The following is a 21,907-nucleotide window of genomic DNA, read 5'->3' on the forward strand; positions in this document are numbered from 1 at the left end:
TGAGAAGGGGAAATTCCCAGACCATGACTCCAAGGCCAGGAGCACTGCCGTGGGCCACATAAAATGGCCAGGAGGGCCAGATAAGGCCCACGGGCCTTGTGTTTGACACATGTGCTCTATGGCTACCTGGATTTTAACAAGCTTGTCACCCATGACAATGGACAAATTCTTTGTCACCTGTAAAGCTACATCTTGGAAAGTAAATGCTGGGGCAGTCCCTATAGCTGCCATCTTGGCAGGCACTGATTCACTGATTTTTCCCACTGCCTTGAGCTACTTTCCTTGTCATAGCCTAACAAAATCATCAGTTTGGATGCACACCTGTCAGAGCTCATGCAGGTAGGATATTCAATTAATTTAGTTGAGATTTAGCACATTTCACATGAATGTTCTCTACGAAATCCAGAATTGGGCTTCAGTGCTACTCAGGTAGTCATCCAACAGAGTGCTGTCACGTACCCCCCCCCCAAACGCTTTTTGTAATGGTCAAACTAGAAATGGGCTTATCATGTTGAAAGGCCTGTGTAAGGCCATACCAAGTTCATTTCTTAGTGCAGTATATGGAAAGGACCCTTCAGTTTGGTGAGAGAAGCTTTAATACTCAGTTTTAATATAGTTCACAAAATAGTCTTGCAAATTGGACAATATTAATTTTTCTAACTTTACAATGTTGGTCTGCTTTATGTTAGTAGAGTTTCCATCAGTTACAAATATATTTTGGCTACACAAACTGTAGGTTAATAGGTTATGAATGCTAACAATGCTGTGTACCGTTTTAATTTGCATAGTTATATCTACACATCATGCAGAGTGAATAAAAGCCAGATTGTAAAATAATTACAATCTCTTGAAGTGCAGCCAGCACACAAGACTCAGTTCATCTATCTTCATTAATTCGTATACAGTTCTTTTAGCAGCACAAACTTTCTGAAGGCTCTCATGCGGGAATGCTTAAACAGCTGCATAACTTTTATTTTGGAAAAAAAAAATTAGAGGATTTGGGATCTTTTGCAATGTTCCACTGAAGAGTTCAGTCAACATGCTAAAGAAATGCTCCTATCGCTTTAAGAATTTAATGCTTTCTTTTTTTGTACCTGAGTTCCACTTGGCAAAGTTTCACTTTTTCCTTGTGGAGTTTATGGGAGTCCCATCCTCGTCTTCTGACTCAGTCAGTCTGGCTGAGGTGCTTCTGCATGGCCAGTGCTGCTTGGCGTTGCACAGACGTGCCTGTCTTATGTGGCCTCTATGGCCTTTTTTTTTTTTTATTGGGTTGCCCAGCTGTCAAATAGCAGGAACCTTCCCAAACACAGGAATACAAACTCTGTGCTCTTTGTAGCACAGTAAGAAAGAACACATTTTTCAGATTGCGCTCAGGAACATTTCTAAAGGTCGTTTTCCGGATAAAATCAACTTTCTCCCCATTTTAAATGGGTGACTGTATAACAGTTAAGAGAAAGCACCTTCAGAGACCCATCTTCAGGTACGTAACACAGTTTTCAGTTTGGCTGTAAATTGACATATTTCTGCACGCGATTTTGTGCGATACAAGAAAGTGATCATTGCAAAGGAATGCATCTAGTTTAAAGTTTATCTTCCTGTCAACAAACTGTCATATTTGCATTAGAAAACTTCTATAAAATATTCTCTGAAGCTCTTAGTCACTTAACAAAGAAATAACTTTCCTTTTCTACTAAGTTTTCTAAACTTTGCTGGCATAGAGTGCGGAAAATGAAGTGAGATGCATGCTGTGGGAATGGGATTTTCCTTTTTATTTCCTTTTTTTATTAGATGGATGAAAAGGTTTTTTTTATGGAACATGATCAGCTTTCCAGTGTTATTCAGACCAAAGACAGTACTGTTAGTTGGACTGCCATTCAGAAATGGTTTGCTTTTAACAGTTCTATTGGATTTGCTGAGAAGAAATCTTTACATAAAAGCAATTATCCCTCCTCCCTTTCCTTTTTAGTTTATTTTCTTCACCAGTTCAATAAAAGGTCTTCAGAATTTCCCTGATGTCCATCCCTATGAATTAGATTACTCTGTCAGATATGCCCTGCATATCTTGCACATTGAAACATTCTGCATGCCATTGATGTGGTCTGTAGTTATGAAGACCATTTTAAAACTTAGAATACTATATTTTTCTTATTCACTACAATACTTGGGAACTGCACTTTTTAAAGCTTGGATTGTCATTCCTTTAAAAACAATATATCTTTCTGCACAGTCTATGAGATGTGCTTTACATGCTAATATATAACGATGTGTAGTTATTTGAAACAACATGTCCCAAGTCATTGCGTGTCATTGCCAAATGAAATTCAGCAAAACAAAAAACACATTTTTTGGGTAGATTCTGTATATGACGTCTTAAAAAATAGCACCATTAAAAGATGCGCAGCACTATTCTATAAATGGTGCTTAAAGTTAAGCGCAGTTTATATAGAATAGTGCCTAAGCCCAGGACCTGTGCCCAACTGTAGGTGAGGCCATTTGCACAAACTGAAATGTGGTACAAATCCTTGCATCTACTTTAGACTCAGATCCCCCCTTATTCTATGAGGGGTCCCTGAAAAGTTTGCAGCCCATCCAACAAAGTTGGGGCGGCTTTGTAGAAGAGGGGGTTAGTCCAGTGATTTTCCACTTTTTTCATTCCATCTGAGACTGCCCCAACTTTATTGGTTGGCAATGGCGTAGCAAGGGAGATGTGGGGGTGAGAAGGGCCCCAGGCATCAGGTCAATGGGGGCACTGGCACCTCCCTGTCCCACCTCATCTTACCTCACCATGCCACCCTTGTGCCATCCTTTCCCCCACCCCGTACCTCTGTATTATCTTTGTTAGCGTGAGCAAATTCTGCCTGTTGCATGCGCCAACCTAGTTCCCCTCTGAATCACTTCCAGGTCACTGGGCCAGGAAGTGACATCAGAGGGAAATCCAACACTGGTACGAGGAGCATGCTTGCAGAAGCCACTCATACTGGTGAAGATTAAGAGGTTTGGGGAGGGAAGGAGAGCACAAGTGTGGAATGGGGGCAGGAAGGAGAAGTTGGGGTATAGAAGGAGTGGGGACAAAGAGAGGAAGGTTTGTGGGTGGGGGCTTTACAACCCCGGGTGACTCATACCCTTACTACGCAACTGTTGGTTGTGATGAGAACTTTCCAGCAGCCCCTTGTATAACTATGCGTATAAATTCAGGAATGCCCCTGTTCTGCCCATGAGTCTCCCATTTCTGCTTCCCCTTTTTTGAATTGCATTAATGGATCCCATGCCTAAATTTATGCAAATACATTTTAATTAAAACTAATTAGCACCAATATTTGCTCATTAAGATCCAAATTATTGGCTTACATTTTATTTATTTATTTTATTTCTTCCATTTGTGTGTTGTACATACCTATACAAGCTCTAGGCGACATTACACAGGAAGGGGTTAGAAGAGGGTAGGGAGGACTATGGAGGGCAGGAAGGAGTGGAGATGAGAGAAGCATTTAGAATATTTCATAGAAATTCCTAACTTTACAGATAGGAGCAACATCTATGTAAATGATATCTAAATGAATTAAATTGACTCATTATTCAATAAATTTGGACATGTGTACTGGACAGATGCCCCAAATTTGCACGTGCAATTTTTAGCACTTTTTATAGAATTTGGGAGTTTATGGTTTTTTAGTTCACTGGTAACGGTGAATGGAAGTTAGGTGCCCAAACAGTGTTTAATTGGCAGATAGGCATCTAATTGAATTTAGAAGCTATTCTATGTGAGCGCCTAAGTGTTTTTTAGTACCTAACTGCAAATGGGAGGAGGGGTGTGCATGTGGGTAGGTCAGACTTACAGAATGCTATAAATTGCATGCTTAGGTGCCAACATTTAGATGCAATTATTTACGTACACCTGTCTTTTACATGGCTTAAGTTTTGGCATCTTTAAATGTTCGCACCCAAACGCCAACATAGCTTTATTTTATACTTTATAACAAAAGTTGCTATTGTAGAAGTAAAGTAAAATACCATCTTAGGAGTCTTTTTACTAGGGTGAATTAACTGATTTAGCGCATGCTAAGAATTAAAGTGCACTGAATGCTAAGATGTCTATTATATTCCTATGGGCGTGTTGCATTAATTGGTAGCTTGCATTAATTGGTTAACACACCTTAGTGAAAGGACCCCTTAGCGCACAGATTTTGGATACCTAACTTTTAGCACCCTTTATTGAATTGCAAAAAGGGTGTATTATACACCACCTCGGGTGAATCTCTTCACAAAGGCGGTTAATAAATCCCAATGGCATATGGCCATTAAGAGAGAAAAAAAAAAGGAAAATTGGTCATTTTACTTATGTGGCAAAAATAGCCTCAGCCTGTGGGAAAAACCCATGCAAGGGTGTGCTAAGTCCAGTTTTGGACTGCTTTTTAGGTGACAAATGGCATGTGTCTTATAGGAGACAAGCGCAAGTAGAGATGGGAGAGATGTATTAAAGATCCCAGTTGATACATCTCTACCATCTCTACTTGTGCTTATCTCTTTTGGATTTTCATAGATGTTTCTCAGTATGTTCTTATATGCAAGTATGTAATCAAATAAGAAGGGCACCTCCACCTCTTTTTACTTTTTAACATTTGGAAAGAGGGATAACTTGCATTCTCCTGCAATTACTGTTGGTTAATTTTAATTTGTTTTACTCGTATGCATATGATCAATTTGTACCACTGATAGCAAACATTTTGTATGTCATAACCCCAATTTTGTTTATAGCAAGGGATACTCAAGCCACAATGTGGTTCTCGTTGGGCAAGGTTTGATGACATCTGCAGTGTTTCATATCTGTGAGGCTGTAGTGATAAATAAACATGGCTGAAGAGCAGTTTCGTGGACTGCTGTTCCTGGCAGCTCCAAGACAGAAAAAAAAAAAAAAGAAAAATCCAAACTCAAAAGAAACCTAATGCATTAGAAACACACAGAAAGATGAAGTAACAGTCCAAGTTGGTACTGCTTAAACTAAACAGTTCATTGTTTTATAATAGCTTTTCTGGCATGAGAAATACAGTTACTGCAGAGATATTTCAAGAGGCATGCCTAAGGTCAAGAACTATGTCATATTTTATCTTGTTTAAATAAGAAAAATCAATGTATAAACTCTAAGGTGGAAGGATAAGTAGCTCAGTCCTGGCCATGATCAATTTTAAGTGGTGGTGGGACATCCATGTAGCAATGTCGGACAGGCAGGCTGAGACTCCGGCCTGGATTCCTATAAAGATACAGTATCTGGTGTAGAGAGGTAGATCTGGGAGTTGTCAGCATAGAGGTGATATTGAAAACTATGGGAGAAGATTAGAGCACCAAGAGAATGACCAATTTGAGAAAAGAAGAGGTCCCAGGACAGACTCTTGGGGTACCCTGACTGATAGTGGCATAGCAGTGGGGGAGGATCCACCACAGCAAACAATAAAGGTGTGATGTGAGAGATAAGAAGAGAACCAAGAAAGAACAGAGCTCTGAAATCCAAGTGAGGACAGCATAACAAGGAGAAAGTGGTGGTCTACAGTGGATAGAATAGAAACCTTTAGATCTGGCCAGGAACATGTCATTGGAAACTTTAGCAACAGCAGTTTCCATAGAGCGTAGTGGGCAAAAGCCTGATTGGAGCAGGTCAAGAGTAGCTAGGGATGAAAGAATTTCAAGGCAAATGTGGTGAACAGCATGTTCAGGTATCTTGGATAAGAAGGGGAGGAGGGAGAGGGATGATAGTTGAAAGGGCAAGTAGGATCTAGTGAAGGTTTTTTGAGGAGTGGTGTAATTATGGTATATACCAGTGTTTTTCAATCTTTTTACACCTATGGACCGGCAGAAATAAAAGAATTATTCTGTGGACCGGCATCGGTCCGTGGACTGGCGGTTGAAGAACACGGGGCTAAGTCGTGGGCCAGACCCCACCCATCTCTACCCAATCTCCACCCCAGACCCCGCCCCCATAATAGTACTAATTGCACCTTGCACGTCCTGTGCCTCATCTGGAAGCTTTCCCTCTGACGTTGCAACGTCAGAGAGAAGGCTTCCGGTTCTGGCGCAGGATGCCCGTAGGAGCCACTGCCCGTGGCTTTGTGCACTGAATCAGTTAGGAGGAGGGAGCTGGCTCAAAGATAACGCCACATCAATCGCACAGTGGACTGGCGGTTGAAGAACACTGTTTTGGGCCTGATGCACGTGCTGGACCTGTAGACCGGCAGCAAATTTCTATGGACCGGCACTGGTCCATGGACCGGTGGTTGAAGAACACTGGTATATACTGTATTCCCTAAGAGTTAATTTTTTTTGGATGACAATTTCTACTTTTTCAAACTAGAAACATCAGACTAATCTAATCAAATCCTAGATATAATTTTTAGCCCTGTTTCTTGGGGAAATGTACCCAAGAGCTGTTTTGGGGGTTTTTTCTCTTTAAATCCCAGGTCAACTGATTCCAGGCTTGACCTTCTTTACTAATACATGAAAAATAATGCTATCTTCTTTCCAGCCATAGTAAAATGGTACATTCTCAGACTTTCTGTGAATGTCTCAATGTCTTATGCTTTTAACATATATTTTCCTTGCAAAATAACTCACTGCTAACGATTAGATTATAATTTATTATGCAATAATAGCAAATGGTGGCTTTTATTAAGCTTAATATAATATGGTCATAAATTGTTATTCATGTTCTGTGTGTGTGTGCGTGGCACAACTCTTTTGAAAATCAGATCCCCTGAGTTTATCCTTCATATTATATGATAAATCATAATGTATCACAGCTGCAGCATTTGCATTTAGTCACTTAATACACTGCTGTAGTGGTCTGTACATACAGACAGTGCTCACTTCATGTTGGTATCGAGCCTGAACCAGCTGCATCCATTCTGTGTGCATCATTAGCATACTGATGGTAGCAAAGCTCGTGACACTTGACTGATTTCGCATATGCATAAGTCCTTAATGCACACACAGGAATTCATGCACATTCACTGGAAACTTGACATGTAATTAATTTGCTCAAATTAAATTGTAGAGCAAAAAAACAACAATCCAGGGCATTTACGTAGATACTATTATTTTAGTTTTGTGCTGGACTAAGAGGAAAGGGTGATTGCAAGGGACAGTATGGGAACTAGATGAGGAATTCAAACTAATGGGACTATTGACCTTATAAAGCATGGCACTTTGAAGAACATACTAACCCAGAGATAGGGTTACCAGATGTCTGGGAAAACCCGGACATATACTCTTTTTAGAGGACTGTCCAGGTGCCAGGATGGACTTTCCAAATCCCGGCAGTTTGGGTTTTGGAAAGCCCTGACAAGCTCTGGCCACAATTGGAGGGCCTCTGAGCATACACGGATGACGTTCATTACATCCGCACATGCTCCAGGTCCTCCAGACATCGCCGGAGCTCGTTGGGAAAGAAGATAGGAGGCTTTGTGTAGGCAGGGCTGTGGTGGAATAGGGCAGGGCTGGAGGCGGAACTGGACAGGACTGGGGCAGAACAGGGCGGGGCCAAAGGTAGAACAGGGCGGGGCCATTAGTCTGGGGTTTTGTGGCCCAAAATCTGGTAATTCTACCCAGAGATCTTGAGTATCTAGATCTATCATATCATATACCAGTCAATATTCTGGCCATAGTGGTCAGTGTTTGGGGTTTTTAAAAAAAAAAAAAAATTCTGACTACCTTATAAAAAAGCATAGAAACATAGAAAAAAGCAGCAGAAAAGGGCTAAAGCCCACCAAGTCTGCCCATTCCAAGTATCCCCTCCCCTGAATTTACTCCCTTAAAGATCCCACGTGAGTATCCCATTTTCTCTTAAAATCCGTCACGCTGCTGGCCTTTATCACCTGGAGTGGGAGTCTGTTCCAATGATCCACTACTCTTTCGGTGAAGAAGTACTTCCTGGAGTCGCCATGAAACTTCCCTCCCCTGATTTTCAGCGGATGCCCTCTGGTGGTCGAGGGTCCCATGAGCCAGAAGATATCATCTTCTGACTCGATGTGTCCCGTGATGTACTTATATGTTTCAATCATATCTCCCCATTCTCTTCTTTCCTCAAGTGAGTACAGCCGCAATTTTTTAAATCTTTCTTCATACGTGAGATCCTTGAGCCCCAAGACCATCCTGGTGGCCGTTCGCTGAATCGACTCGATCCTCAGCACGTCCTTTCGGTAGTGTGGTCTCCAAAACTGAACACAGTACTCCAAGTGAGGCCTCACCATGGCTCTGTACAACGGCATCATAACTTCAGGTCTCCTGCTGATGAAACCTCTGCGGATACACCCCATCATTTGTCTTGCCCTGGAGGAAGCCTTCTCCACTTGATTGGCAACCTTCATGTCCTCACTAATGATCACCCCTAGGTCGCGTTCTGCCGTGGTCCTAACCAAGGTCTCACCATTTAGTACATAAGTTCTACGCGGGTTTCTCTTACCCAGATGCATTATCTTGCATTTTTTAGCATTGAAGCCTAGCTGCCAAGTAGTTGACCATTGTTCCAGCAACAGTAGGTCGTGTGTCATATTATCAGGTAATAAGCTTTTGCCTACTATGTTACAAAGTTTGGCGTCATTGGCGAACAGTGATACCCTTCCTCTAAGTCCTTGCGTCATATCTCTTATGAATAAGTTAAATAGAATCGGGCCCAGGACCGAGCCCTGCGGCACTCCACTGATCACGTCTGATGCTTCGGATGGGGTACCGTTCACCACCACCTTCTGAAGTCTACCGCTCAGCCAATCCCCAACCCATGTAGTTAGAGTGTCTCCTAATCCTATCGATTTCAGCTTGTTCAGTAATCTTCGATGAGGGACGCTATCAAATGCTTTACTGAAGTCCAAATATACCACGTCCAGTGACTCTCCGGCGTCCAGTTGTCTAGTAACCCAGTCAAAAAAGCTAATCAGATTAGATTGGCAGGATCTGCCCTGGGTGAACCCGTGTTGGTGTGGATCACGCAGTTTTTCTTCGTCTAGGATTGTGTCAAGGATTGATCAGTGTTTCCATGAGTTTACACACTATAGACGTGAGACTCACTGGTCTGTAGTTTGCTGTCTCTGTCCTGCAGCCCTTTTTGTGGAGTGGGATTACGTTGGCAGTTTTCCAGTCCAAGGGGACCCTTCCTGTGCTTAGGGAAAGATTGAAAAGAACAGATAATGGTTCTGCCAGGACTTCCCTTAACTCCCTGAGCATTCTGGGGTGTAGGTTATCCGGTCCCATGGCTTTGTTTACCTTGAGTCTTGATAGTTCGTCATAGAAGCTACTGGGCGTAAATTCAAAATCTTGAAACGGGTCTTTCTGGTTATCTCCCGTCTGCAGCTGTGGACCAGCTCCCAGTGCTTCGCGGGTGAACACTGAACAGAAGTATTTGTTTAGTAGTTCTGCCTTCTCAGAATCTGATTCCGCAAAGTTACCGTCCGATTGCTTCAGGCGTACTATCCCATCTTTGTTTCTTTTCCTGTCACTAATATAGCTGAAGAAAGATTTATCCCCTTTCTTAATTTTCCGTGCTAGCTCTTCCTCCATTCGGAGTTTGGCTTCTCTGACTGCTGTTTTGACAGCTTTAGATCTGTCTAGATAGTCCTCTTTCGCCCCATCTCTGCCTAAATGTTTGTAGGTGATAAATGCGTCTTTTTTCTGTTTAACTAGGTCTGAAATTTCTTTACTGAACCATTGGGGTCTTTGGTTTCTCCTGCGTTTACTTACTGTCTTTATGTATCGGTCTGTTGCTTCGTGTAGGATGGACTTCAGAGACGACCACTTATCCTCCACATTGTCAGATATTGCTTGTTTATGTAGCTCCTGATGGACAAAATCTCCCATGCGGTTGAAGTCTGTGCCTCTAAAGTTGAGAACCCTTGTTGCTGTGTTTGTCTTAGGGAAACCTTTCTTGAGGTTGAGCCATACCATATTATGGTCGCTGGAGGCCAGTGTGTCTCCTACTGAGACTTCCGTGATGCTAACTCCGTTGGTGAGAACTAGGTCTAGTAACACCTGGTCCCTGGTGGGCTCCAATACCAATTGCTTGAGACGTGCACCCTTTATGGAGGTTAATATTCTTTTGCTGCTACCCGTAGTCGCGGAGAGTGTGTTCCAATCTGCATCTGGCATGTTGAAGTCTCCTAGCATTACTGTGTCCCCGCGCAGTGTGATGTTCTCTATGTCCTCGATTAATTCCATGTCTTTGTCCTCCTGTTGCCTGGGAGGTCTATATATCACCCCAAGGTATAGGCATTTTTCATTCCCTCTGGCCAGGTTCACCCAGAGGGATTCCCCGGTGTATCTAACATCTGTGATTCTAGTGGTTTTGATGCTTTCCTTAGTGTATAGCGCTACTCCTCCTCCCAATTTACCCTCTCGGTCGCAACGAAGTAGGTTGTACCCTGGTATAACCATATCCCACCCATGCGATTCCGTGAACCAGGTTTCGGATATCGCTATCACGTCAAGATCGGCGTTTGTTATCTCAGTCTCTAATGCTAGAATTTTATTGCCCAAGCTGTGTGCATTAACATATATAGCCCTCCATATCTGTGAAGAGATTCCTTTACGAGCTAGTGTGGCTCCTAAATTATCAGTGATATTTCTCCCTGAATTATTGTGGATATCATTGGTACTTACCTTAGACTTGGTAGTGTGAGTGCGACTTGCCTCCTCAGGGTGGTTTCTTACTGCTCTAGGATATAAGTATGTACCCTCCCCCAACTTACCTAGTTTAAAGCCCTATGGAGTAGGCGGGCCAATCGATGTCCAAATACGTTTCTACCTCTTCTGGTTAGGTGGAGTCCGTCTGGTCCTTGTAGTCCCTGGAGCGTCTCGCTGTGGTTTAGGAATCCAAAGTTCATTTCTATGCACCATTCTCGGAGCCATTCGTTAGTCCGTTGAATACGCTCTTCTCTAGCTCTGCCTTTGTTTCTTACTGGAAGAATTGATGAAAAGACCACCTGTGCTCCTATCTGCTTCAACTACTTTCCCAGCGCTCCAAAATCTCTGGGGATGTTCTCTGTGGCATTCCTAGCAGTGTCGTTTGTGCCTACATGGATGAGAAACACGGGAAAATGATCATTAGGCTTTAGAATTTTGTCTAGGCTAGTGGTAATATCCTGGATCCTGGCTCCAGGGAGACAGCAGACCTCTCTTGACTGCAAATTAGGCCTGCAAATTGGTCCCTCGGTGCCCCTTAGCATGGAGTCACCAATGACTACCACTCTTCGTTCCTTCTGAGGGGGCCGGTCTGCGTGCTCTGGATTTGACGTTGTGAGCTGGGTGTCCTCATGAGTCCCTTCTGCTGAGGATACCCTTGTGCAGACTTAGACCCAGATTTTCAATGCTGAATCATGACCAGCCACTAGCATATGAATATTGGAAGGAATTTGCAAAGAGTATCTGGCCAGGTTCCAACTCCCTCCCCTATGATTCATTAGCTATAAGGCAAGTGAGATGTCATAGTACAACCAAAGGGTATTTATTAACATATAAAGTCCTAGTACGTTTACTTGATGAAATCACAGAATAAAAGTCTCGACTAGGATCCCAGTTTTGGCTATCTGGAATGCCTTCTTCAGGGGACTAAAACAAGTAAAATACTTTTCCCTTTCATATTGATATGGTCCTTGTCCAATCCCCCACTGTTACTGGAGCTTGCTCATGCAGCTGTCAGTTTAGCAGAAAAGAAAAGCAAAAAAGCACTTTTTCTTCCAAAATATTTACATTTATAATCTCTGATTTCTCCTTTCAGAGAATCCTGTTAGAAGATTCCTGGGTACATATTACAGTACATTAATGCCAGAGCTATGTGACACCCATGAATGGTCAGCTACAATAAAAATCAGCTTCTAGCTAGTTCCAGTTAGTGACTCATAGGTAACAGAAAAATTAACAAAATTTCATTAATATTTTGTTCTCCTTACCTCCTCCTGCACATGAGGTGAGTCTCTTTCATTTGAAAGGAAGCTCTTGAACGAGAGGGTATAGGATGAAATTAAGAGGTGATAGGCTCAGAAGTAATCTAAGGAAATACTTTTTTACAGAAAGGGTGGTAGATGCGAGGAATAGTCTATTGGTAGAGGTGGTAGAAACAAAGACTGTGTATAAATTCAAGAAAGTGTGGGATGGGCACGTGGGATCTTTTAGGGAGAGTAGGAGATAGTGGATGCTGCGGATGGGCAGAATGGATGAGCCATTTTCTATCACCTCAGAACTTAAAAATAAAATCCTCTCCATTCCTAGCTTGCCAGCATCTTCTCACTGCCTACACCTTACTCCATAGCAACACCAAAGAGACCAAGGTATAGGAGTTTTCCCCAGCAAATTAAGAAGGGGCCCAGGGAATTTACAGGTATGGGTTGGGTGGATGAGTAGGATACCCACTCTGAGCACTTTTTTCTCTTTTTTTTTCATTTAAAATAAATAAAACAAAACAAGAATTGAGTTATAAAACTGAAACGCATGCAATTGTCTCAATAATCCATATACTTTGTCTCAAAAATATGTACTTGAATTTTGACAAGAGAGGCAGATTGTAATTTGAGCATTTCACTTCAGACACATAACACCAAAGATTAATTATACCATCATTCTCTGAATGCTTTCTTCTGCCTTCGGATTATTTTCTGAAGAACAGACGTATTTTTTTTTTTCAGATGTTTCTTTCTTATTCTCACATTCTAGAAATACTCTGAGGTCGGGAAGAATACTAATCTTGCATGTGGCTAGCACTCGTATGAGGGGGTGCTGAAAAATTCTCAGCCCAACCAACCAACTACCTAAATTCTGAGCGTTATTATGTCACAGTAGCTGAAAGGAGTGTTCTTATTTCGTTAAGCGCCAATTTGCAGAAACAAAATTCTATGTTTTGACATTGTTTCAGATCATTGATTGAACCAAATCCATGTCATTCTCGTCTTGGTTGGGCTGAGAACTTTTCAGCACCCCTTCGTATATAACTTTTAGAAACCCACAGATACTTTTACAAAACTGCACTGTCCAACGCATGATGAATGCCGAGCCGCACATTCTGTTCCTATGGGCAGCTTGGTATTTGGTATGCGCTGCTCAGCAGCGCAGCTTTGTAAAATCACACCTAAGGAAATATTTCTGTTTGTGTTCAAGTCTGACTGATAAAAAATAATTTGATTTAGTGAAAGGCTCCAGATTTAATAAAATTCATTGAATCATAGTAGCTTAGTAAATGACGGCAGATAAAGAACCGCATGTTTGCAGATGGAGACCATTTGAATTTGCCTACCTGATTTTTAGATTGAAAAAAATATATATTTGCACTGATTAGATTTAGGGATGAAGTTACCAACATGAGCTACTGTTAAGACAGATTACTAGTAATTAGGTCTCATTGCATAAGATGGGCCCTGTGCTAAAACAGTATGAGTTACGGTAATAGTAAAAAAATAATAATAATAATTTTGATGGTATCCCACATTGTCAACTGACCCCCCCAACCCTTACTTTTCTTCTGAATGTGCAACAATTTTGTTTTGAGATATACAGTAGAGAGTGATGCAAGAACCATTACCACAGTAATACCATGATTACCACAGTAATTACTATGGTAATGAGAAGAACTTTGGAAAATCCCTTGGGAATGCCATAGAAACAGTGAACTTTTATGTGGTAGTGTTGCGGGAATGGGAACCATTATCGAGGTAGTCCTATGGTAATGGAGATGCGGGATCCTCACAGTAAGCCCTCTGTCTGCCACTGCTGCTGATATTGCTGCCAGTACTGTCTGCCTTCCCAAATCAGCAGCAGTGGCAAAACGAAAATATAAACTGGAGGACCGCATTGTACTTACTCATGGCTGCAGGCCCTGCTCACTTGATGTCACTTCTTGTTCCAGGGCAGAGCTGGAAGTCGCATGTAAGTACAATGCAGTCCTCTGGTTTCAGTTTTGTTTTGCCGCTGCTACTGGTTTGGGGAAGAAAGTGGGGAGGACAGAGGGGCATATGCTAGAAGGAAGTAGAGAAGAGAAAGAGAGAGCAAATCCTGGAAGAGGAGAGGGGAGCACATGCTGGATGAACATGGGGAGAGAGGGCACATATTGAATGGAAGCAGGGAGGAGAGATGAGCAGATAGAAGTGGGGAAGAGAGAGAGCAAATGCTGAATGGAAGCAGGAAGAACAGAGGGGCAGATACTGGATGGATGTGGGGAAGAGATAGAGGGCACATGTTGAATGTAAATGGGGAGGAGAGAGGGGCAGATGATGGACAGAGGTGGGGAAGAGAGAAAGGTCAAATCCTGAATGGAAGCAAGGAGGAGAGAGAGGCACATACTGGATAGACATGGGGAGGGGAGAGAGGGCACATGCTGATTAACAGTGGGGATGTGAGAGGGGCAGACAATGGATAGAAGTGGGGAGGAGACAGGGCAAATGTTGAATGGAAGCAGCAAGGAGAGAGGGGCAGATGATGGATAGAAGCAGGGAAGAGGACAAATGCTGGATGTAAGCAAGGAGGAGAGGGGGCTGACACTGGATGGAAGTGGGGAGAGAAGGGGCAGATGCTGAATGGAAGAGGGAAAAAAAGAGGGAAGATGCTGAATGGAGAGGATATAGTTAGTGAGAATAAGAGGAAGTAAAATAAGAGAGCCAGAGAGAGTGAAAGCAGTGGCAAGCTATAGGTAGTCACAATAAACAGAGGGAACTTGAGGACTGGATAGTAAAAAAAAAAAAAAAATTAAATCTGGACAGATGCAGAAAATAAATTGAAGAAAGCTGAAAGGGCTAGGAAGAGAGAAGATTACATTACATTAGTGATTTCTATTCCGCCATTACCTTGGCAAGACGAGGAGGGCAGAAACCTGAGACTGGTACCAATACAACTGAAACAAACAAATTGCCAGGCAACAAAGTTAGAAAAAATAATTTTAATTTAAGAAAAAAATAGTGTGGTAGCTGTGTTAATAAATGTCAATAAGTAAAAATAGAAAATGGAAATAAAGTGTTTTCTTTTTATTGGATTAATTTTAATACCTTTTTAGACTAACTTTAGAGACCAAGACCTCTTTCCTCAGGTAAGGACATGATACAGCAGTATACTGTCCTGACCTGAGGAAAGAGGTTTTGTCCTCTGAAAGTTAATTGAAAATTATATCTAGTTCAATAGCATGGTACCATTTCCCCCTTTTTGTTTTATTTGCATTGTTAATGTGTTATGTAGAAGTTGGAATATGTCCGTTTTTTGAAATTTAAGTCTGCTATCATTATATTTTACATAGCACAGGGGTCACACATTGCTTTCTCCTTCTCTGGTGTTGCGCACATGAAGAGTCTGGCTTATTAAATATTCAGTTTAATTTTTGTTTTATACTTACATATTCTCTACTGGTTGAAGGTCTGTGTTCTGCATATGTGAAAGAGATATAGTTTATCTGTTAGCACTGACTGCATGATTGATCTGCTCTAATCTGGTTTGTTTAGTTTCCCTATAGGTTTAGTGATGTTCTAGTGCTCACTGCAGTGTTTGTGGTACTATCTTTTCCTAGGTAGGTGCTTGTTGTGTGACTTGTGGAAGTTACTGCTTTTATGGTATGTCAGAATTGCTCTATAGGTCCTGAGTGACATTTGTAGTGTTTTGTATTACTTCACACTATGCCTGGTATTATATTTTGGATTTGGATTTAGATCACACCTGTCTCAGTAAGGGCTCAAGGCAAGTTACATTCAATTGCAGCAGGTACTTTCATGTCCCTGGAGGGCTTACAATTTTTAAGTTTTATATCTGAGGCAATAGGGTTAAGTGACTTGTCCAAAATCTCAAGCAATAACAGTGAGATGCCCTGTCTTCCCTGGTTCTCAGCCTGCTGTTCTAACCATATTTGACTCATCAGCAAACTAACCATATTTGACTCATCAGCAAACTAAAGGCTAGTGAAGCTGAAGCCTGGTGGCCCTTTGGCAACCTACTAAAAACATTGCTAGATAAATGATTTTATGTTTGTTAGCAACCTCAGTTTCTGGTAGAGTACTGCTAAATAAACTGTCCGAATCCCTACGGTATACTCCATCGCTAGCAGTGTTTAATTCCAAGTTAAAAGCGTACCTCTTCGAGAGTACATTCAAGTCCTATCTCCTCTCATTTTGGGTTCTACATCCCCAACCCTATATGTCAGGTCTCTCTGTTCAAGTTAGATTGTAAGCTCTTCTGAGAAGGGACCGTCTATTAAATATGAAAATGCTGCATTTCCTGCCTCACCGTTGGTAGCAGAGGTGCTAGGAGAGCTGTGTCGCTTTCACAAAAGAAAGGGAGGGAGGGAGAAGTCTTAGAGAGCGCTGAGGCAGATGTCTTTTACCCAGCAACAGGAGTTTGACCTCACGGGCTGCTCCTCACCTCGGCTGCCTTGTCCTCAGTGCTCAGCGTGCAGAGGGTCCGACAGGCAGAGCCATGGAAGGCCAACTTCGCTCGCTTGCGCACTCTCGCTCCCGTGGGGCCTTGCTCTCTTTCCCACACTCACTGGCTGATGAGCGCCACCAATGGCCAGTCCCTTCATGCAACCGCGGGCTGGGTTAAATAACTGAATGGGCTGGATACGTTTGCCGTAGTTTGCCCATGTCTGGGTTAGACAGTGGTAGGACACCTATCGCTGCCTACAATCAGCATGCTGTTTACAGAATCCAGCCCTGAGTGTTTATATGTATATATGCCAGTCTTTGTCACTGGGTTCCTAGCACCGGTTGCACTCCCAGGAGCCTCTGCTGGGTTCTGAGTGCCATTTTACCTTTCCAGAAGTCTCCACCTTCCTGGGCTCTGAACACTGATTGTGCTATCAGAAGCCTTTCTGCCCAATAGCATAGTGGGGTTGAGCAGCGCCCAGGGCAGTGCTTCCCCTCTCCCGCCCTCTTCCCTTCTCCCCACCACACAGGCATGTGCCCCTTCCCTTTTTATCATCAGCATGAGAAGCCATGAACTGGCTGCTCGTGCCAGCTTTGCTGCTCTCTCGGATGTCACTACCTAGGCGCGTGTCCCAGAACTAATTCAGAGAGAGCGATGAAGCTGATGTGAGCAGCAAGTTTGTGGCTGCTTGCACCGAAGTTAAAAAGGTACGGGGGAAGGGAAGGGGCACGCATGCGCACATGGCAGGGGGTGGAGTGGGGAGGGGGGCAGAGAGCAGGAGGGGTGCCAGCACCGCGAGGAAGACTGTGCCCAGGGCGGACCCCCCCCCCCCCCCGCACCCTCTTACTACGCCACTGTTTCTGCCTCTGGGTCTCAGGAACCAATTGCACCACTGGAAGTCTTACTCCATGCCCTGAACCTGGTTCTAAGGGGTGCTCTGCTATTAGGATTTGGGCACTAATTGTGCCCTGAGCTTACTCCCAAGGGCCTCCCTGCCCTAAACCTGCTCCCAAGATTGCTCTGTCATTTAAGAACAAAAGAACATAAGCATTGCCTCTGCTGGGTCAGACCAGAGATCCATCATGCCCAGCAGTCCGCTCACGCGGTGGCCCATCAGGTCCAAGACCTGTATAGTATTCCTCTATCTATACCCTTCTATCCCTTTCTCCTTCAGGAAATTATCTAATCCCTTCTTGAACCCCAATACCGTGCTCTGTCCTATCACACCCTCTTGAAGCGCATTCCAGGTGTTCACCAGCCTTTGAGTGAAGAACTTCCTAGCATTGGTTCTGAATCTGTCCCCTTTTAATTTTTCTGAATGCTCTCTCGTTCTTGTAGTTTTCAAAAGTTTGAAGAATCTGTCCCTCTCCACTTTCTCTATGCCTTTCATGATCTTGTAAGTCTCTTTCATGTCCCCTCTAAGTCTCCACTTTTCCAGGGTAAAGAGCCCTAGTTTCTTTAATTTCTCAGCATATGAAAGGTTTTCCATACTCTTTATCAATCGTGTTGCTCTTTTCTAGACCCTCTCAAGTATCTCCATATCCTTCTTAAGGTATGGCGACCAATATTGGACGCAGTACTCCAGATGTGGGCGTACCATCGCCCGATACAACGGCAGGATAACTTTTTTCGTTCTGGTTGTGATACCTTTCTTGATAATACCTAGAATTCTGTTCGCCTTCTTAGAGGCTGCTATACACTGTGCTGACGGCTTTATTGTCTTGTCCACCAGTACCCCCAAGTCCTTTTCTAGGCTACTTTCACCCATTACCAACCCTCCCATCGTATAGTTGTACATTGGGTTTCTATTTCCTACATGCAAGACTTTACATTTGTCCCTTCTCTTCCTGATGGGCTGGTCCACTGTCTTCTGGAGAAGCCTCCAGGGATCCCTTTCCTGCTAGGTCCACAACTGATAGCTCCTCTGTAATTCTAGCTCTCTCTAATTGAAGCATTTTAGAGCCTGTGGCCTGCAGTTCAATAGAGGAAAGCCTCCCTTCTTAGACAAAAAGGTCAAGAGATAGGGATCTTGGACAGAATCTCTGTATATTTTAGATATTGACTGAAGGATCAGAATTCCAGGGAGGTCATAGGTAGGGTTACCAGACGTCCAGATTTACCTGGACACATCCTCTTTTTAGAGAACTATCCAGGTGTCTGAATGGCTTTATTAAAACCTGGTACTTTGTCCAGGTTTTGAAAAAGTTTGAGCTCGGAGCCATGTCTGGAGGGCATCTACAGATGCAACGCAGTGACATCACATGCATGCGTGCCTGCTTGTGACATCACCACATCACATCCAGGCATTTGCAGGTGCCCTCTAGATGCAGCCCAAAGAAACAAGGTTTGTGTGGGGCCAGGGTTGGGGTACGAAATGAGGCAGGGCTATGGGCGGGATAAAGCAGGGCTCTGAGCAGAATGGGGCCGGGGTGGAACAGGGCAAGGCCACACATCCTCTTTTTGTCCAGCAAAAATCTGGTAACCCTAGTTACAGGTAGACTATCACAATTATATTCAGTTGAGGAGTTTTCCATGACCCCCTCAAGAGCTTCATTTACCTTTATTTAGTGCATGTGCTTTATTAACCCCAACATAATAAAGAAAATATACTGTAAAGAAAAAAAAAGTATGGGGAAAGATGCAGGGAATGAGCGGGGAGAGAGGAGGAGAGAAGACCTGGAGGAAGGGCAAGTAGAAGGAGAGAACTGCAGCTAGCACAGTTCTAAATCAGGTAAGACAGAAGTTGTCCACCAAAAGAAAGGTGGAAAAGCAAAGTCTTAATTGAATTCATAATTTATAAAGGGAGAGTTCCATTTGAATATCAAAGGAAACAGGATTCCATAAATAAGGACCAAAATAACAGAATATGAAGGCTGCCAAACAAGTAGAGAAGGCCTCATCCAAGGCAAGGCGGATGATGGGATGTATCAATAGAAGCTTCGTCAGCCGTAAACCTGAAGTCATAATGCCACTGTACAGAATCATGGTGAGCCCTCATCTGGAGTACTGTGTGCAATTCTGGAGGCCACATTACCGTAAAGATGTACTTCGAGCTGAGTCAGTCCAGCGAATGGCCACTAGGATGGTCTCCGGATTCAAGGGTCTCTCATACGAGGAAAGACTGGGCAAGTTGCAGCTCTACTCTCTAGAGGAGTGCAGGGAGAGGGGTGACATGATTGAGACATTTAAGTACGTCACAGGTCGTGTCGAGGTGGAAAACGACATATTCTTTCCTAAGGGACCTTCAGTCACAAGGGGGCACCCGCTCAAACTCAGAGGAGGGAGATTTGGTGGTGACACCAGGAAGTATTTCTTTACAGAAAGGGTGGTGGATCACTGGAACAAACTACCGGTGCAGGTGATCAAGGCCACTAGCGTGCTCGACTTTAAGAATAAATGGGACATCCACGTGGGATCTCTACGTGGGTCGAGCAGCACTCTGACTTAATGGGGTGGGACAGTAGAGTGGGCAGACTTGATGGGCTATAGCCCTTTTCTGCCGTCATCTTTCTATGTTCTATGTTTCTAATATAGTGCCCTTGGAAATATCAAGTTGATAATGGGAAGGTGGAAGAAGAGGAAGAGGAAAAAGAAGGAGTGCTGATTGTGAAGGAGACCAGCCAAATAACTGAGGGAATGTAGGGGCAAACCTTAAATGAAGAAACTATGAATCTGAAATTTTAGGTGGGCTGAAATAGGGAGCCAATGTTCAGTACCAATCTTTTTGAACTTTTCTAAAGTAGTTATAAGGCCAATGTTAGACATATTGGGACCAAGAAAAGAAATTAAGAAATGGAACCAGCTAGTGCCTTATGTACTAATGCTCTGCCTCAATGACATTATTCAACTTTGCCAAAAGGGCCCCTTGTGGTGCTGGGACCCAATGCAATTTCCCTTCTTTTCTTCCTTCCCAAACTACACTGAGTAGATATCATGGGTATTGGAATGGGGATGGCCACAGGGGCTATGCACCCCCCCAAAAAAAAAAACATTGGCGGTCGGTCAGAAGTGGTGCCTCTCCCACCTCTCCTACCCACCTCCCTTCCTGCCACTCTCATTTTAAATATTTGGATAACATGCCCCGAAAGTCTTCATTCTGCAGCGTTCAGTTAAATGAAGACTTCCGCAGCAGGCCGATGGCAGCAGGCTCACAGGTTGCCACTGCTTGAAGATATAAAATGAGAGCGACTGGGATGGGGGAGGTAGGAGCCAGAGAAAGAGGTCTAGGGTGGAGCCTTTGGGTCCCCCCCCCAAACAAAAAGCATTCTGCTGGCTATGGTAGATTTGACAATTTCACTTTATTTATATTTGTACATACTTTTTAAATTTAGAAAGACAATGAATGAAATATAGTACAAAATGCACCAGTTAATAAAATATTCAAAACAATAAATACAATATTAAAATGCCATTTAATGCCAATTGAACTCACACTTGAAAGCCACTTGTTTATAGTCTTTGAAAACCTCAAATCTAATTCTTACCTTATGCCAATTGATAGCAAATTCCACAAACATGGAAATGTAATTGAAAAAGCTTGACTGCTTGTTATCACCAAGCAAACAGAGGTAAAGGATGGCACATACAATAAACCCTCCTGCAATGAATTCAGATTATGAAAGGGCATGTAAGGCTGCAGCCGCTCTTGAATATGTAATGATGCCAACTCCAAATTTAGCTGTAAAAGCTAGAAGAAACATTTTGAATTGGCTGCAGTATTTTGCAGAAAAGCAAGGCATATGCTTCCATAAAGGAGTGACATGATCCCAATAGTCTACATTCATTACATACCATCTGACAGCATCCAAAGATTGCCCCACAACCCCAGCAAATGAGATTCTAGTAAGGCCTGCCCATGTCCCTCTTTCTCTATCTTCTTGTGCACCTTCCCAACCTTCCCAACTATTACCTATCTCCCAACCCTTTTCCTTGCTAGCATCCTTTGCAATGCCCACCTACATACAGTATATGTACTCAAATGTCTTTTGGATAGTAATATTTTAAAATAGTATATGACTGGAAATATATTACTTTTAAAAGTAATGAGTAACTGTAATGATTACTTTCATGCCAAGGTATTGAATAAAAGTAATATATTACATTTTTCAGCAATGAGTAATATATGTTACATTACTGTATTTTCACGTATATAACGCGCACCCGTGTAAAACGCGCACACGGGTATAGCGCGCATGCTGCTTGCCGCCCCAACTCTCGTTTCCAGCCCTGCCCCGAGTCTCCTCTGGTCCCGACTCTCGTTTCCAGCCCTGCCCTGAGTCTCCTCTGGTCCCTACTCTCCTTTCCAGCCCTGCCCCGAGTCTCCTCTGGTCCCGACTCTCCTTTCCAGCCCTGCCCCGAGTCTCCTCTGGTCCCGACTCTCCTTTTCAGCCTTGCCCCGAGTCTCCTCTGGTCCCGACTCTCCTTTCCAGCCCTGCCCCGAGTCTCCTCTGGTCCCGACTCTCCTTTCCAGCCCTGCCCCGAGTCTCCTCTGGTCCCGACTCTCGTTTCCAGCCCTGCCCCGAGTCTCCTCTGGTCCCGACTCTCC

At 43.3% G+C, this 21,907-nt stretch overlaps 1 protein-coding gene across 2 annotated transcripts in view; it reads left to right on the forward strand.

Annotated features, from left to right (window-relative positions):
• Positions 1–1,168: 1,168 nt before the first annotated feature.
• Positions 1,169–21,907, forward strand: part of PDE1A (phosphodiesterase 1A) — a 428,052-nt gene continuing 407,313 nt past the window's right edge. Inside the window, exon 1 of one of the 2 annotated variants that reach the window (XM_033947141.1) lies at positions 1,169–1,480. In XM_033947141.1, coding sequence (XP_033803032.1) covers positions 1,428–1,480 — 53 coding nt within the window. In that variant the 5' untranslated portion in view covers positions 1,169–1,427. The remainder of the gene's footprint in view (positions 1,481–21,907) is intronic. The other variant, XM_033947139.1, reaches the window with a different exon arrangement.

The sequence above is a fragment of the Geotrypetes seraphini genome, chromosome 5 (assembly GCF_902459505.1).
Source record: "Geotrypetes seraphini chromosome 5, aGeoSer1.1, whole genome shotgun sequence".
In the NCBI taxonomy this organism is placed as follows: domain Eukaryota; kingdom Metazoa; phylum Chordata; class Amphibia; order Gymnophiona; family Dermophiidae; genus Geotrypetes; species Geotrypetes seraphini.